Raw genomic sequence first — 14,442 nt, forward strand, 5'->3', positions numbered from 1 at the left:
CCAAAATAGTTTTTAGGGCACAAGTTCATGCACCCGGCATACCCCCCATGATATATGGAATTGTATCATTCTATCAACACTGTTATGTATTATGTACACAGGTCTATGATCTTGAGAAACAAGGGGTTCCTCAGATATTTATTTTGCATATCTTGAGAAATGAATATAGACTAGACTTACATAGCAGACATTCCATATCCATTTCAATAAGATAGGAAGAATATCACTAACATATTTATACATAGCCTCTTGTCATAGTCATAACTCATAATCTAGGATATGTCCTTTCAGTTGTATGGCAAGATTATTAATTGACAGCCAGAGGAGTTAATACTATTAAACATCATTCAGCACAAGCATGTCACTCTAACACAAAATGAGACAGTAGTTAAAACGTTGCAATACAAATTTTATTATAACATGTTATGACAAAAATATTGTCACAAACTAATTTCAATGTTCCATTGCAACCTCTCCGAAACCAGGACTATTGTCATGATTCCACTACACTCCCTGTTCTTATTTGCCTCATTGAGAATTAAAATCACAGAACCTTTTGTACTTTAGATAAGCCTCTGCAAAATGTTATACACAAAACAATTTAATTAATTATATTACTGAGGCAAAAAGAACACTTCTCCACTCCTCTCATCTCCACTCCTTCTTGCTAAGTTCAAATAATAGATCTGTATTTAGCTGTGTTAAGGCTCAGTTCACATGTTGTTGAATCCCATCATTCCTTTCATGTTGCCTGCGGCGCCCTGTTGGAACTGCCTCATCATCGACTGGAGGCCAGCCATGCCACCTGCAGACACACAAGTCATGTGGATGAGCATTATTATCCATATCATAACACATACAACACGTGTATAAGCATTGTTTCATCTATATCATAACACATACAACACCTGTATAAGCATTATTTCACATCTAGGCCATAAAACTGAGACACAATACATGCGGATGAACATTAGCTCACATCTATACCAATACATGTTCTACTGATGGTGCCCAAAGCACTGATCTTGGCCCAACACCATTTGGCCTGTCCAGGAAAAAAAACTTTGTCCATGTATGGGCATAGCATCTGTCATTAATGATTCACATGGGAGAGAAAGCAAAGCCTACCCATGTGGTGGAGAACTCTTGGGTCCATCATCTTGGCCATCTGCTGGTTCAACTTAGCCATCTGAGATGGGTTGACATTCTTGGACATATCCCCACCTGAAAACACAGAGCGCAAAAATGAAGATTACAAAGCATTGAAGGTGCAGCAAGGACAGACGGTTGTATTTGGACAAGAGTTTCAGTTTCAAACTAGTGATCAAACCCATGAACAAGAACGTAACAATTGACCTTGGTGATAAAGAAAATGGATTCATCTCTAAATACGTAAATCTGTCATTTTCCAACCTAATATCAGGTGTAGCGATATAGCATATAAATCTGAACCCTACTCGACACTACACTTTGGGTACAAAGTACAATATACTAGTATGTTGTTGGCATTGCTGAGTCATTCCCCCTTTCATCTGAGTTCTAACTATATGGGATTACCTGATGGGATTTTCCCAGCTGATCGACTGATGTGATCACCCTGTAATGTCAGTTGCCCACCACTATGTTGATAATATAGCGACAGTATTGCATGTGGAAAACCCCTCTTGAATGTATGGTACCTTTGAACAGTCCCTTGATGCCTCCCATCTTCTTCACCATCTGGGCGAACTTGGTGTACTGGGTCAGCAGCTCTTGGACGTCCCTGGTGGCCACCCCGGACCCTCGCGCCACTCTGGCGATCCGGTTGGGCATCTTGCTGAACAGCTTAGCTCCATCTTTGTTGTCAAGTTCTGTGAAGGGCAAAGAAACCTTATGGTTATAACAAGTTTGTGACATAATTAAGTACCGGTAGGATCAGAAGTATTTCCTGACAGACAGATCTCCGAAGGAAAAACTCAGGGCCCGAATTTAAACCTATATAAAATCAAGCTTGCCCTAGGCACGGGCAGCAACCAGGGCCAGGTTATGACTGGGGTCTGGAGTTTTTCCTACTCAGGATATTTGGCATAACCATTTAGTTTCAGCCATTCGGTGTTGCATCTTTACCTTGGTCGTTCATGCTGTCCATAATAGTCATGAGTTTCTTCAGCCTGGCCATAGACTCCTGCTCGTTGCCTTTGCTCATGAAGTCTGTGCCAAAGCCTGGGATCATACCCTGGGGACATCAACAGAAGAGAGATTAGCTTTGGTGTCTCTAAACCAGACCTGGGTGTCAGCTTGAGTCGGGTGCCATACAGGCGTAAATTGCACTCGTGGGACCCCAAACACCATTTGTTTCATTGCACCAGGAAAACTCAATCAATTTTGAAATCATTTAAAATACAATTTGAACCCAACACTAAATACATCATTAAAAGAGCAAGAAGGCTGTGGAAAAAGTCCTGAATTTGTAGGTTGCCATTACCATGATCTGGCCGAATGGTCCCATCTTCATGATGTTCTGGAACTGCTCGTACATGTCCCTGAGAGTGAACTGGCCTGGGGGGGAGGGGGGCATGGAGAGGATCAATACAATGTGACCCAATAGCCATGCAGTTTCACAGAATGTAGTTGTCTTGTAGGTGGCAGTGTTGCATTGTTAGATATTGTACTGCACGTCTTTATATAATGTAGTATACATTGAAATAATGCATGTGTGTTTGGGTTATGGGGCCTTCAGTACAGAAATGCAATTCTTACCATGTTTCAGCTTGTCGATCAATTCCTCGTTGTCATCCAGCTTGAGTTCGTTGACTTTGTCTATCAAACCTTCAATGTCTCCCATACCTTACCACAAAACATACAAAAAGCAAAAAGTATGAATTACAGTTTGTTCAACAACAACAAAAAACTACATGTAGAAATAAAATACATGCACTTACTATCTAAAACATAATTATCAAAATAGTGTGAGTGAGGATCCATATGAAAGAGTGTGAAGGAAGGTATTGTTTAGCAGGAGGACAGAGACACCCATTGGATTGCCAAAATGGTGGACAGCTTACCCAGCAACTTGCTGATGAATGGCTGTGTCTTGAACGGCTCAAAGTCGTCAATGTGTTCTCCAGTTCCGATGAAGATGATGGGACTCTTAGTGGCAGCCACGCTAAAGAAGGTGCCAAGAAAACAAAATACATCAACAACAGGCTCCTCACTGCGTATGAGAATTCTATGACAGCAACAGAAGTGTGGTAATATTCACCAAAGCTTGAACACAATCCTTTGAATTCTGCTGATGTCTGTAACCAGGAAGTCGCCTATCTGTATGTGATGAGGTCTTACTGCGGCGTCTGTGTACTTACGCACTGAGAGCTCCACCACCTTTGGCGTGGCCGTCCAGCTTGGTCACGATGACAGAGGCGATGTCTACCTTATCCTTGAAGGCCTTGGCTTGAGCTTCGCAGGCTTGGCCGATGGACGCGTCCATCACATACACTATGTTGTCTGGTTGCTGGGGGAACAGCCAATCAGGATACAGTATAGTTGGTAGAAAGAAGCATCCTTGCTTGGGTTAAGACCCTGCATACCGTAATACTCAGAGTAGCAGGGGGTTTGTAATGTAAAATGCCACCATACCATGTGTGTTTGATACCATTCCTCATTACACTACAACGAGCCCGTTCTCCAATTTCTACCTACTCAGCACTATATCATACTATACCATACTATCCCAGATAACATTCAACTTCACATCACTGGACTGTATTGGGCATGTTCAATAACTCAAGTTCAAAGATATACTGTATAACTTGCACCAGAAACTTACCACTGCATTGGAAACTTGAAGCATCTCCTCAAAGAGTGAGTCTTCTTGCTTATGTCGACCGCTGGTGTCAACAATGATGATTTCAAAGTTTTCATTCTTGAACTTTTCAACACCTTCTGCTGCTATAACGACTGGGTCCATCTCTGTGTAACTGCGGAATTAAATCAAAGTCAGTGTTTACAAACAGTCGCTAGAATACAAATACGGCAGGGGAGGCTGGTGTTGGTAGAAATCGGAGGACTTGCTTTGATACCATTCCTCATTCCATTCATTACATTGAGCCTGTCCTCTGATTTCTACCTCCACTGAATCCAATATAGGTCAATGATACACATGGGAATGTTTTCAACTTACCTCCCATAGAATGGGATTCTAGCTTTGGTTGCATTTTGTTTCAATTGATCAAAGGCACCTGCATGAACACGCAAAACAGGAGATATTTAGTGCTCTGATTTATTTTAAAACAAAGGGATATCAACCTGATAATAGATCATGGGGGTATTCCATCAATGTCGCTAAAGGAAAATCCAGGCTTGTTTTCGATGTCTCGTGAGACTTATCAAGATCAACCCAGATTTTTTGATAAATCTCACCAAACTGGATTTTTCTTTAGCAACGTTGATGGTATATCCCCCAGGTTGAAAATGAAAACTTACCAGCTCTGAAAGTGTCAGCACATATCAAACAGGTCTTCCAACCTTTTCTTTGGAAGTAGTACGCCAACTGTGGAGGGGGGTGTACAAACAGCAGATTAGTGAACACCAAAACTAACTGACAACAACATGTGTTTGTTTGGTTAGACATAAAATCAAACATCCAAGCCTTACTGGCATGAAACATTTACAAATGATGGAGTATTTCTCAGAGCATCCAAGCAATCATGCCTAAAACATGTTCTTGATAGTTTCAAACAACAACTAGTTTGTAGTAATACAAATATGGTCAGTTGATGAAAACATCATACAGCCATATAGGAGGGACCAAATTGTTCAGCGGCCATCCAAGACAGGACTGTCTCACCTTTGAACAGGTTGTGGTTTTCCCACTGCCCTGCAGGCCCACAAACATGATGACATTGTTCTTGCCTTTCGTTGGGGTCCAAGCCTTCACCCCTGGATCCACCAGCTGAGAGACAATAACATAAGAACAACTTAGACACACAAACGTTTAACAACATGGAACATCTACACCACAAATAATCTGGAAAAACAACAGACATGCCAAGTTAATATCATATGAATCAAATATTGAGAAGGAGAATAAATTACTCTCTCCCTTCCTGCCTAACATACACATTTTTGGACCTTCACAAAAGAATTGCATCTTTGTCAAAGGTGTGAAGTGACCGTGCAAAGGTGTGTCTCTCTCTCTCCCCTCTAATCAAGCACCTTCCAAAGTAGAAACAAAACAAACCATCTTCTCCTTTGTGTTAAATATGTGTTGGAAAGTATCCCCTCCCACCACAAAAACCCACACCAAAACTCCAGGCCACAGAATAACAGATTGACCTCTAAACAGTTCACTGAGTATCTTCCTATATGAATCAATTAAGGGGAAATAACCGAATCGCTGGTTAAATTATACATAAATCAAATTATACTGAAATGACAACAAGCCTAATCTCTCTGAATAGGTATTGCTGAACCGATTTGTACAAGCACCTTTTTGATTTGGTCAGGATTGTGTTGAAACTCGAAATGACAAATACTGTATGTGTATTATGTGGCTCAGACCTTGACAAGCTCCTTGAACACAGCATGCTGGATCATTCTCCTCTTGTTCAGACCAGAGGCCATCTCCTCCAGGTCTATGGCCGCTCTAAGAACAGAAATCAGGATCATTACTAAAAGCCTGTAGAATACAATACATACACACGTTTCTATCAACTAAAATGTATGCCTGTATAATGTGACCTACTTGACATTTTCTCTGAGCTGCTTCACCAGCTTGATGTTGACATCAGCTTCCAGGAGGGCAGCACATACTTCCTTCAGCATGGCATTTAAAACCTAGAGGGAGACATGGCTTTGTTTAGAAGACTTCACTTAGGCTCACATAAACAATGAGTTTTCAAACCTTACTAGTGGCACAGTTCACAACAGATACGGTCGCTATGCATGTTCATTGGAAATGGATTACAGTACCTCCTCATTGATGATGGTCGCATTGCTCAGTGACCGCAACGCCGAGGTTATCTTTCTTCCCAAGTCGGCTAAAACCATCTTGACGGTCCTTGAGGAACCTGGATTGGAAGCAAATGTTATGGTGAGTTGACTTTAGATGGTACGAAAACTGCCAGGGCAAGCATACATACATAGCAACCACTTCGATGCTGGTTAATTGAAGGGACTTGGATGACTACATCAACTCACAAAATCAGTTGAGAAATACGGCCTTTTCGGCGTCAGTGTTTAGGGGGAACCCCCTGTCTTGACCGCACACCGCTCACTACCACTTGAGAGAAGAACCAAGGCTGCAGGCGTCCGCTGGTTTCCTGGGTCAGTGAAAAACAACATTGTGAAGCAGTTAAATGACGATCAAAACAATAATAATAAAAAACGATAAAAACAAGTTCATCACGACCAGTCTGCCTTTACAGCGAGCAGCAACACCGAGTCACTGACTATACCACCTATTTAATTACAAATAGTGTACTTAAAAGTAACAAACACATCTACGACGACAAGAAAACAGATGTTGACAATATTGTCCCCAAAAACAGCTCGTCGGCTAGGCGAACTCGCTAGCATGGATGAACGAATCGAGGCCGTGATTGCTGTTGTAAAACCAGGGAAAATTGATTAAAATAGTAAAACAGGCAACAGTTTCACAGCGATTACAGTACAGTGGTTACAACAGATCCTATATACGGTATCCTAGTCGGTGTCCTTACCTCCGAGATCGCCAACTGTCTTGAGAAAATTCACCTGAGCAGCGATCAAATAAACGTCATCGAAATCCCAAATATCCCAGAATCCCCCAACTGCTTCCGGGGTTGTGTTTACTTCCGCAGTGACCTTGTGTAATTTTAAGGTCGCATGAAATAACACTAAGATTGATTGACATTAGATAGGTATTTCTTTGAATAGATATCGTTTTACTAGTGTCTAATAATATATTTTAGATACACACATTATATGCTATAAAACCATATGCTCAATTATGTCTATATCATTAGCACTCACATGTCATTTTCCTCGTTCCTCCTTAAATGGCGAACACGCCCCTACTCCTTATATTAGCCAGAGCAGTATCTTCTTTGCCCACATGCAGTCTAACATCAGAGCATGGGCTGTTGTCACAACGTAGTTAAATATGGCGACATATGAAATGAAGTTTTCTGACGTTAAACAGATCATGAAATGTATACTCTCTACAATAAATCCCCAAGACCGTCCGAGGTTGATTGACTGGATGAAAAACCCAGGTATGTGACTGACTGAAGTCCGAACCAGGCAGCTGCAGGGGATCGATTGATTGATTGATTGAAAACTTTATTAGAAGATTTGCAGAAGTAGGTACATGAAAGTACATATTACATACAAGGTCATCTAAAAGGATAAAAACCCAAGAAAGCCACTGGCTTATTTCAATTGGGGTCCTTGATTTTCAATTCATCGTTACATGTAAGACAGACAGGAAAAGAAAAAAAACTAGTACTATCTACAAGATAATACAGACAAATAACTATTACTATCTACAAGATAAAAATACATCCATCATGGGAAGAACAATACTAGATATACAATACAACAAAACATCAGGTATGTACAGCGGGTAGGACAGGTGGGGACATACACCACAGGTGGGGGCGGGGGACAAAACACAAAGTATGTACAGTGGGTAGTTCGGGTCTTTTAATCTGATTTTTGATTTAGAGGGTCCAGTTACGGATTGCAGCCTCCTGTAAATGTTTTTTGAGAGTGGTTTTGAAGGTGGGCAGTGTTTTGCACTCCTTTAAGATTATAGGAGTGCAATCATCGATCATCAGACAGCTCCATGTGCCCCCTGAATACATTTTCTTTGGATACATGCGTCTAACTTTAGGATGTAACATGTTTCTCAACAACTATTCACCAATAGGCTAGTACACTACAGCCAAACTGCATTTCGTTGTATAGTACTTGTCTGCGATGACAATAAAGTTGAATCTAATCTAATCTAAAAATTGTAAAGATAAACACGCATTGGCATCATATTGATTATAATGCATTGATATCACGTTTTACATTGAATGTGTTAAATAAATGTGTGTTTCAGATGAGCCGGATCATGACAACCATAAGGTCATACTCGAGAGTATTTCAGAGTACCTGAGGACTTATCTTCCTGTGGAGGCGATGCTCTCCTCCGAGACCATGGCCATTCAGAAGGTAAGCTTCATCACCAGGGAGCAAGTGCTTTCAAAATACAGGAAGAGTTTGTTGATACAATCAACAATGTTACACAATATGATACAGTTAAACTGTTCTTCCTAATATAACAGGTGAAGTACAAACTCATGCATCCCACATGGAAGACCCAAGTGTCTACTATTAGGCCAAGAGGACATCCTCAAGGCCCAAGTGTGACACTTGAGTTTACATGTCTGAGGCAGGGCTACCTCACCATGAGAACATGACCTCCCCAAATCACATCTGCTACACTGACATTTTCTTATTTCTGTGTATTCACCAGACCCAGCAGAACCCCCATCCCACTGTGCACGTGGATGCCTTCCTGTATGACGAGGATGCAGTGGAAACTGCAGTGGAGGAGGGCAAGATGAGTCGTAACTACTGCCTCCAGTGTGGCTCTAAAAGAACAGCTTCTCTCTGTAGGTCTTTGACATTCAAAGCAGCTCCACGCACTACAGGGCCATAATCATACATTGCTAGGTCAAATATCGTTCTTTCACACTGCCCTTTCTAGCACTGTTTCAGCAACTAGTATGGTAGATGCGTAAACCAGGACAGCCCGCTTGGTTCTGTGAATTACGGTAAAGAATATAAAGCAAAAGTCTACTGAAGGTGTGAACTTTTCCTTCACTACGATAACAGTTTCATCATTGTCTTCAGTTCATGTCCCCTTTCATAGTACTGGTACATACCTTCAGAGCATAAAACCTGATGGTCCTGATGCTTTGTATCTGCAGGTTACATCTCTCACTCCTTCTCCATATGGGAGCTGCAGTTCCTGTTCCAACTTGCCTTACCAGACCTCACAGGGAAACTGGTGGTGGACGTGGGATCCAGACTGGGAGCAGTCCTCTACGGGGTAAAATAGAACTGTGGATCAAGGGAGGCTGGTGGAGGTAGAAATTGGAGGACAGGCTCATTGTAATGTATGGAATGGAATGAGGAATGGTATCAAACACGTGCTTGATGCTATTTCTCATAGCATTCCATGCGTTACAATGAGCCCGTCCTCCGATTTCTACCTCCACTAGCCTCCACTGCCGTGGACTCGCAAAGCCTTCTATTCAATCAAATCTCTTTACACAGTTTTTCATTAGTCATGTACTCTATTGAAGTCATGGAAATACAATGAAAAGTAGTGTGTAACTTGCACTTACTGGCTCAAGATAGCAACATTATTCAGACCCTTCTGTTCCTCCAACATCCAACGTTTGTTTTTCAGGGACACGTGTACAGTACAGCTGCTCGGCTTGTTGGGGTGGAGATCAGTGCTGAGTTCGTCAGGCTCCAGAACATGGCTATTGAGAAGTATGGCTTCAGTAATCGAATACAGGTAAACTGTTATATTGTTTTTTCCCTTCATTTCTTATTGTATGTTTTATTGGAAAGGTGTTATAAAGTCATAATAAATATGATATATATATTATATTTTTGTGTTTTATGTAATAATTACCACATTCTTTTCTCTAATTTCTTTAGGTCATCCATGCAGACGTCAGAACTCAGGACTCCCTCATACAGAATGCAGATGTTCTCGTCATGAACAATGTGTTTGAATACTTCCTGGAGCCCCAGGACCAAATTAAGTAGGTATAACTGGGAAAGACCACCACAAATGTGTCTACTTACTCCAGGGGAGACAGGGGGAGGTAGAAGTTTAAAGACAATAATACAATGTAATACATGGAATGGAATGAGGAATGGTATTGTGTTTGATGTACCATGCATTACAATGAGCTCGTCCTCCGATTTCTACCTCCACCAGCCTGCATTAACTTACTCGTCTTATCGTAATCAGATACAGTATAATGGTCAACGACATATTGATTCGCATTAATATCTCCCTTTGCTTTTGCAGAGCATGGGAATTTATTATTCACAATTTCCGTAAGAAGGGAGCTTTATTGGTCACTGTCCCCAGCCTCCAGCAATCATTCAGTTCTCTTCAGGTAAATAATACAGACTTGACTGAAACATGTTTGTATCTCTACAAAGAAAGTTAAAGATTCTGTGCACAGCTTCTGATAATTCTTGTTCAACATTTGGCTCCTGATATGATCTACAGGAAGTTATTTTACTTCTAGATAATGCAGATAGAACATTTTCTCCAAAACCATGACTGTCTATATGCAAGTACCGGTACATCAATCTTCCATATGAAGAGAAATGTTTCTAATGTCTAAGTTTAAGTGCACACCTTTAATACTGTTCTCCTCTGTTCCTTTAGTTCTTGATAAACTGCCTTTACAGGAAGATATTTTAGTGCTATGTAATCTAGCTAAAACATGTATCATCTGTCAACATACTACTTCCTATGTTTCTAATATATACATGAATGAGTAGTGAAACCTCTAATAATGCTGTGTTCTGGTCCTTCAGGGAGGGGTGGACTCCAGTCGGTGGGTAGAGGAAGTCCCCCTGGATTACAAGGAGATGGACTGGTTCAAGGAGATCCACCTCTACAGAGTGGTATGACCCTGACTGAAGACCAACACCCGCACGCACACGCACAGACTATGAGTCTTTTGTGCCTCTTCTTGGTTTCCGATTGAGGTTTTGGGTTGGGCAAGGGACAAGGGAGGGGCGCATTGTTGTTCACTGTTTCTTTCTGTCCTCAGCTTGACTTTTATATGAACAGACTTTACTTGGCTTAAAAAAACAAGTGCTGGATAGAGGGCTCTGTATTGCCATCTGTGCTATGATATAACAGTCATGATTATCAAGTGGCCACAAGAGACAGGGGCTGTGTCTGAGTGCTCATACTGTACTTATGCACTAGGCGTTTTAAGTATGCACAGTTAGAACGTTTTGCTAAATGTATGCTAAAGTTTATGCTAAATGTACCGAAATTTAGGTTTTATTAAATGCCAGGATGTCATACTAGTCTTTCCATGTTGTATTCACTGCATACTATTCAGTACGTTCTTTCTGAATTTAGTACCATAATTCAATGGAGCAGGTAAGGGAGGAGGGCCTTAGCGAGATTGAAACAATTATCTTGAACATAATGGAGTTACAGATGATGATTTCCCTATGAATGAGATGATGAGTATGTTGAAATGTATGCTTTCTGCATACATTTTTACTTAACAGTATGGCCTAAATAGTTTGGAATATGCACTATGCAGTAAATACTTTTAGTAATTAGTAGGCAGTACCATAAGAGCATTCAGATAAGGCCAGGAAGCCCCAAGTATACTGTAGATTAGGACTGTTTAATGTTAGAGGAATGTAACACATCTAAACTACACACAGATCCATCTGAGGATCTGACTGCCTTTGATATTTTGTACTAAAAGCAATGTTATATTAAAATGTATGTTTACACAGATCTGTTGTTGTTTTTAGTTGTATATTTTTTTGCCTCCATACTTTGACCATACCAGTAACGTGCAGTGAGGTCATTGGCTGGGTAGGCAGTGAGCTATTTTTAAAAATTCATGCGATTAACGCAGCAGCCAGACTTCAAATGGCATAGCGCATACTATAAAGGCAATCAATAGCCCTTATATCTTTTAACGCAGGCTCAAAACTCACTTCTTCAAGAAGTAGGCCTACTACCCGAATCCTCCCTGTTAAGCACCTATTGTATTGTTAGTTTGCTATTCTTCTCTATGCTATTGCTATTGCTATACTGTATTTTTAGTTTGCTATTCTTCATTTTGCCTTAAAAAAGCAGTACACTCCTACGTTAAATGCAATTATTGTAAGTCGCTTTGAATAAAAGCGTCGGCTAAATGACTGTAATGTAATGTAGGCTAATATACTATACTATAAAGTCAATCACATAGCCCATATATACTATACTATCAAATAGCTGGTCAAAAATGTCATGTATTGTTATCTCATAACTACACATAGCGTAGCGCAACAGCCTGTATGGCATTGCCTACATTCACCTGCATCTCAACAGGATTTACAGCAGCACGCAAAACAGCTCAATGACAATATAAATTCACCTGCATCAACAACACAGGATTTACAGCATTTGAACCGGCACGCAATAGCCTACATAATGTAGGCTACATTTTCTTAAGCATGTGTAACATGCGTAGGCAAATGTGCGGCTAATTTCTCATCCTTTTCTGCCATCAAATGCAAAAGTTCGACATAATTCCCACGATTGATGGAGCTACTGCTCTCGTCGTTCCCCCGAAATGCTCATTCTTGTTTAGCAAGGTAGCATGTTGCATCAATTAGGCTTTTCAAGATTTCCCTGTTCTCCTTTACCTTTGCGTTGTGTGCAGTAACATGCAGCCGGTGCTGCTCATCCAGGGCCATGTCTATGCGACTAATGCCAACGGTTTCCAAGGCCATCTGAGAGTGGATGTGGGCTATGGATTTTTCATGCTTCTCTAAAGCTCTTGGAACATTGTTCAGGTTACAGTAGCCCCCTTTCACCCACACGCTGTCGCTAGACCAGAACAGTAGGCAAGGGAAGCAGAACAGCTTGTTAGCCTGGCTACATCCACACAGCCAGTCCTTTTTTGTGTACCATTCCGTTTGAAATGTTCGTACAATCTTCTGTCCCTTCCTTTGGGTTAATTGAGATAGGTCAGGTGTTGCCCTCCCATTTTCAATCACATTTCGTTTTTTGCTCAAAACTGAAGGTTGAAAATCTTTTGAACTGTTGGATATCCATGATGCTGATCTCAAGTTAGCTGGGGAAATTTAGAACCGCGGCGCGAACAGTAGAGGAATGCTGCTACGGCAAGCCAAACGCAAACTGTCAATCATGCTGTCAGAGGCAGCCTGCACGGTGCCTCAACGTCCATCAATGAAGACAATGTGAGAACAGACTACGCATGCGCAAACCTACGAAACCGTTGGTCTATCACTTCGCATAGCACAGAGGCACTGCCTCAGCCTCTCGCCAGCAATCAGCTAGCTTTGGGAGCAAACTCTCCTGGTGCCAGGGCATGCATTATATTTTTAAAACAACACATTTTACATCATTTATTTTTATTTTAACAACATTTTAACACATTACAGTTAAGAATAATGAGTAAAATAAATAAAACATATATATATTTTTGAGATAAAAAAATAATAAAAACATATTTTAAAAAGACTGATATTATTTTTCTTTCTTAAATGCCTGGGTGAGGCACTGTCTACCCTGCCTCACCTGACTGCACGCCACTGGACCATACTTACCATACTGCTTTCTGACCAGTTGGTGGTCATACAAAGAAATTGTATGAATTGTTCATTCAACATGAACAAGCTCATGCAGGGTTGTTTATTCTCCTTTCTTTCTTTCTTTCTTCCCTCACCCTCCCCTCCCTCCCACACCACTGAAACAGGAAGTAGGGGAGGAGATATGAGAGCATAATTGAGCAGAGTGCGACTTCACATGGCAGCAGCACAATCACAGTCAGCAACCCTTCATCTTGAGCTCAGCTGTGCCTCATTTTGTCTCTGTGGTCTTTGTAATTACAACCTCATGGGGATGTTGATCTGGCACCCTGGATATAATGCTGCCGTCACCACTGCAGCAGAGTTACAGATGTATGTTCCCTGGCCTGTATGACTCAAGACAGACCCAGACAGAGAAGAGCAGTCATGCCATACTGTATGAAAGAAACTGATGACAGTTAGATTTTCCGAACCTTCTTCTAGTGTACCACCCAGGTGAGGCTGGTGGAGGTAGAATCGGAGGATAAATGTAATATTGCCTTTTCTGGAGTATTCTTTATCTGGAGCTCAAATGGTATGATATAGGACAGTGGCATCCAAAGAGTGGGACACAAACATTTATTAATGAAATAATGATTGATAGGGTTAGATTAAACAAAAAGAAAATGTGTTGAAGCTCATGTCTGTTGTTGAGGTACAGGCAGTTGACCAATAACAGTTATCAATACACTTACCCTGAGTTCTTCATTCGATCATACATTTTATACACATACCGTTATGATTTTGATTTCATAATAATTGTACCATGCTCGCATGGTTCACAGAACCCCACAACTCCTCTTCACCCCCTTTGGATTTGATCACAAAGTGACGAACACAAATTACCAAGCAGATCATTGGTGGTGTCATGCGAGTGACGGGATAATCAGCCAATAAACCTCAAAGAATCATCGCTGAAGCGACGCCCCCTACGCGAGTGAACTAGAGCGGATCAAAACTTGTCGTCAACACGCAGCCGGCCCGCGGGAGAAGTAGGGAAGTACTCCGAGTTTAGATAGATAGATAGACTTTATTTGTCATTGCTACAGTACAGGTACCAAA

At 41.1% G+C, this 14,442-nt stretch overlaps 2 protein-coding genes across 2 annotated transcripts; one reads left to right on the forward strand and one right to left on the reverse strand.

Moving 5' to 3' along the window:
- Window positions 1-406: 406 nt before the first annotated feature.
- On the reverse strand, window positions 407-6,778 carry srp54 (signal recognition particle 54). Its single transcript, XM_080532130.1, has 17 exons — window positions 6,699-6,778; window positions 6,178-6,299; window positions 5,950-6,047; window positions 5,723-5,814; window positions 5,539-5,623; window positions 4,826-4,930; window positions 4,462-4,528; window positions 4,160-4,217; window positions 3,806-3,956; window positions 3,342-3,490; window positions 3,045-3,145; window positions 2,740-2,826; window positions 2,465-2,538; window positions 2,107-2,215; window positions 1,680-1,850; window positions 1,129-1,224; window positions 407-805 (listed from the first exon to the last, which is right to left on the reverse strand). Exons 3-17 carry the CDS (start codon window positions 6,025-6,027, stop codon window positions 714-716), a joined length of 1,515 nt encoding a protein of 504 aa, XP_080388256.1. The 5' UTR covers window positions 6,028-6,047; window positions 6,178-6,299; window positions 6,699-6,778; the 3' UTR covers window positions 407-713.
- Window positions 6,779-7,089: 311 nt separating this feature from the next.
- LOC308166695 (uncharacterized protein) lies at window positions 7,090-11,497 on the forward strand. The gene is made up of 8 exons (XM_080541020.1): window positions 7,090-7,232; window positions 8,066-8,178; window positions 8,483-8,621; window positions 8,940-9,061; window positions 9,425-9,535; window positions 9,682-9,788; window positions 10,061-10,151; window positions 10,582-11,497. Exons 1-8 carry the CDS (start codon window positions 7,121-7,123, stop codon window positions 10,675-10,677), a joined length of 891 nt encoding a protein of 296 aa, XP_080397146.1. The 5' UTR covers window positions 7,090-7,120; the 3' UTR covers window positions 10,678-11,497.
- The last annotated feature ends 2,945 nt before the right edge of the window (window positions 11,498-14,442 follow it).

This window comes from Nansenia antarctica (genome assembly GCF_963989245.1).
Source record: "Nansenia antarctica genome assembly, chromosome: 1".
In the NCBI taxonomy this organism is placed as follows: domain Eukaryota; kingdom Metazoa; phylum Chordata; class Actinopteri; order Argentiniformes; family Microstomatidae; genus Nansenia; species Nansenia antarctica.

What these genes read in the sequence shown, in the direction of transcription:
- LOC308166695 (XM_080541020.1), top strand. Translation starts at nt 7,121, where the DNA reads ATGGCGACATATGAAATGAAGTTTTCTGACGTTAAACAGATCATGAAA. An exon ending in TGACTGGATGAAAAACCCAG is followed by an intron (nt 7,233 to 8,065) that starts GTATGTGACTGA and finishes TGTGTGTTTCAG; the next exon opens with ATGAGCCGGATCATGACAAC. An exon ending in GAGCCCCAGGACCAAATTAA is followed by an intron (nt 9,789 to 10,060) that starts GTAGGTATAACT and finishes TTGCTTTTGCAG; the next exon opens with AGCATGGGAATTTATTATTC.
- srp54 (XM_080532130.1), bottom strand. Translation starts at nt 6,027, where the DNA reads ATGGTTTTAGCCGACTTGGGAAGAAAGATAACCTCGGCGTTGCGGTCA. An exon ending in CATCAAGGGACTGTTCAAAG is followed by an intron (nt 1,225 to 1,679) that starts GTACCATACATT and finishes CTGTGTTTTCAG; the next exon opens with GTGGGGATATGTCCAAGAAT. An exon ending in AAGAGTTCTCCACCACATGG is followed by an intron (nt 806 to 1,128) that starts GTAGGCTTTGCT and finishes GTGTGTCTGCAG; the next exon opens with GTGGCATGGCTGGCCTCCAG.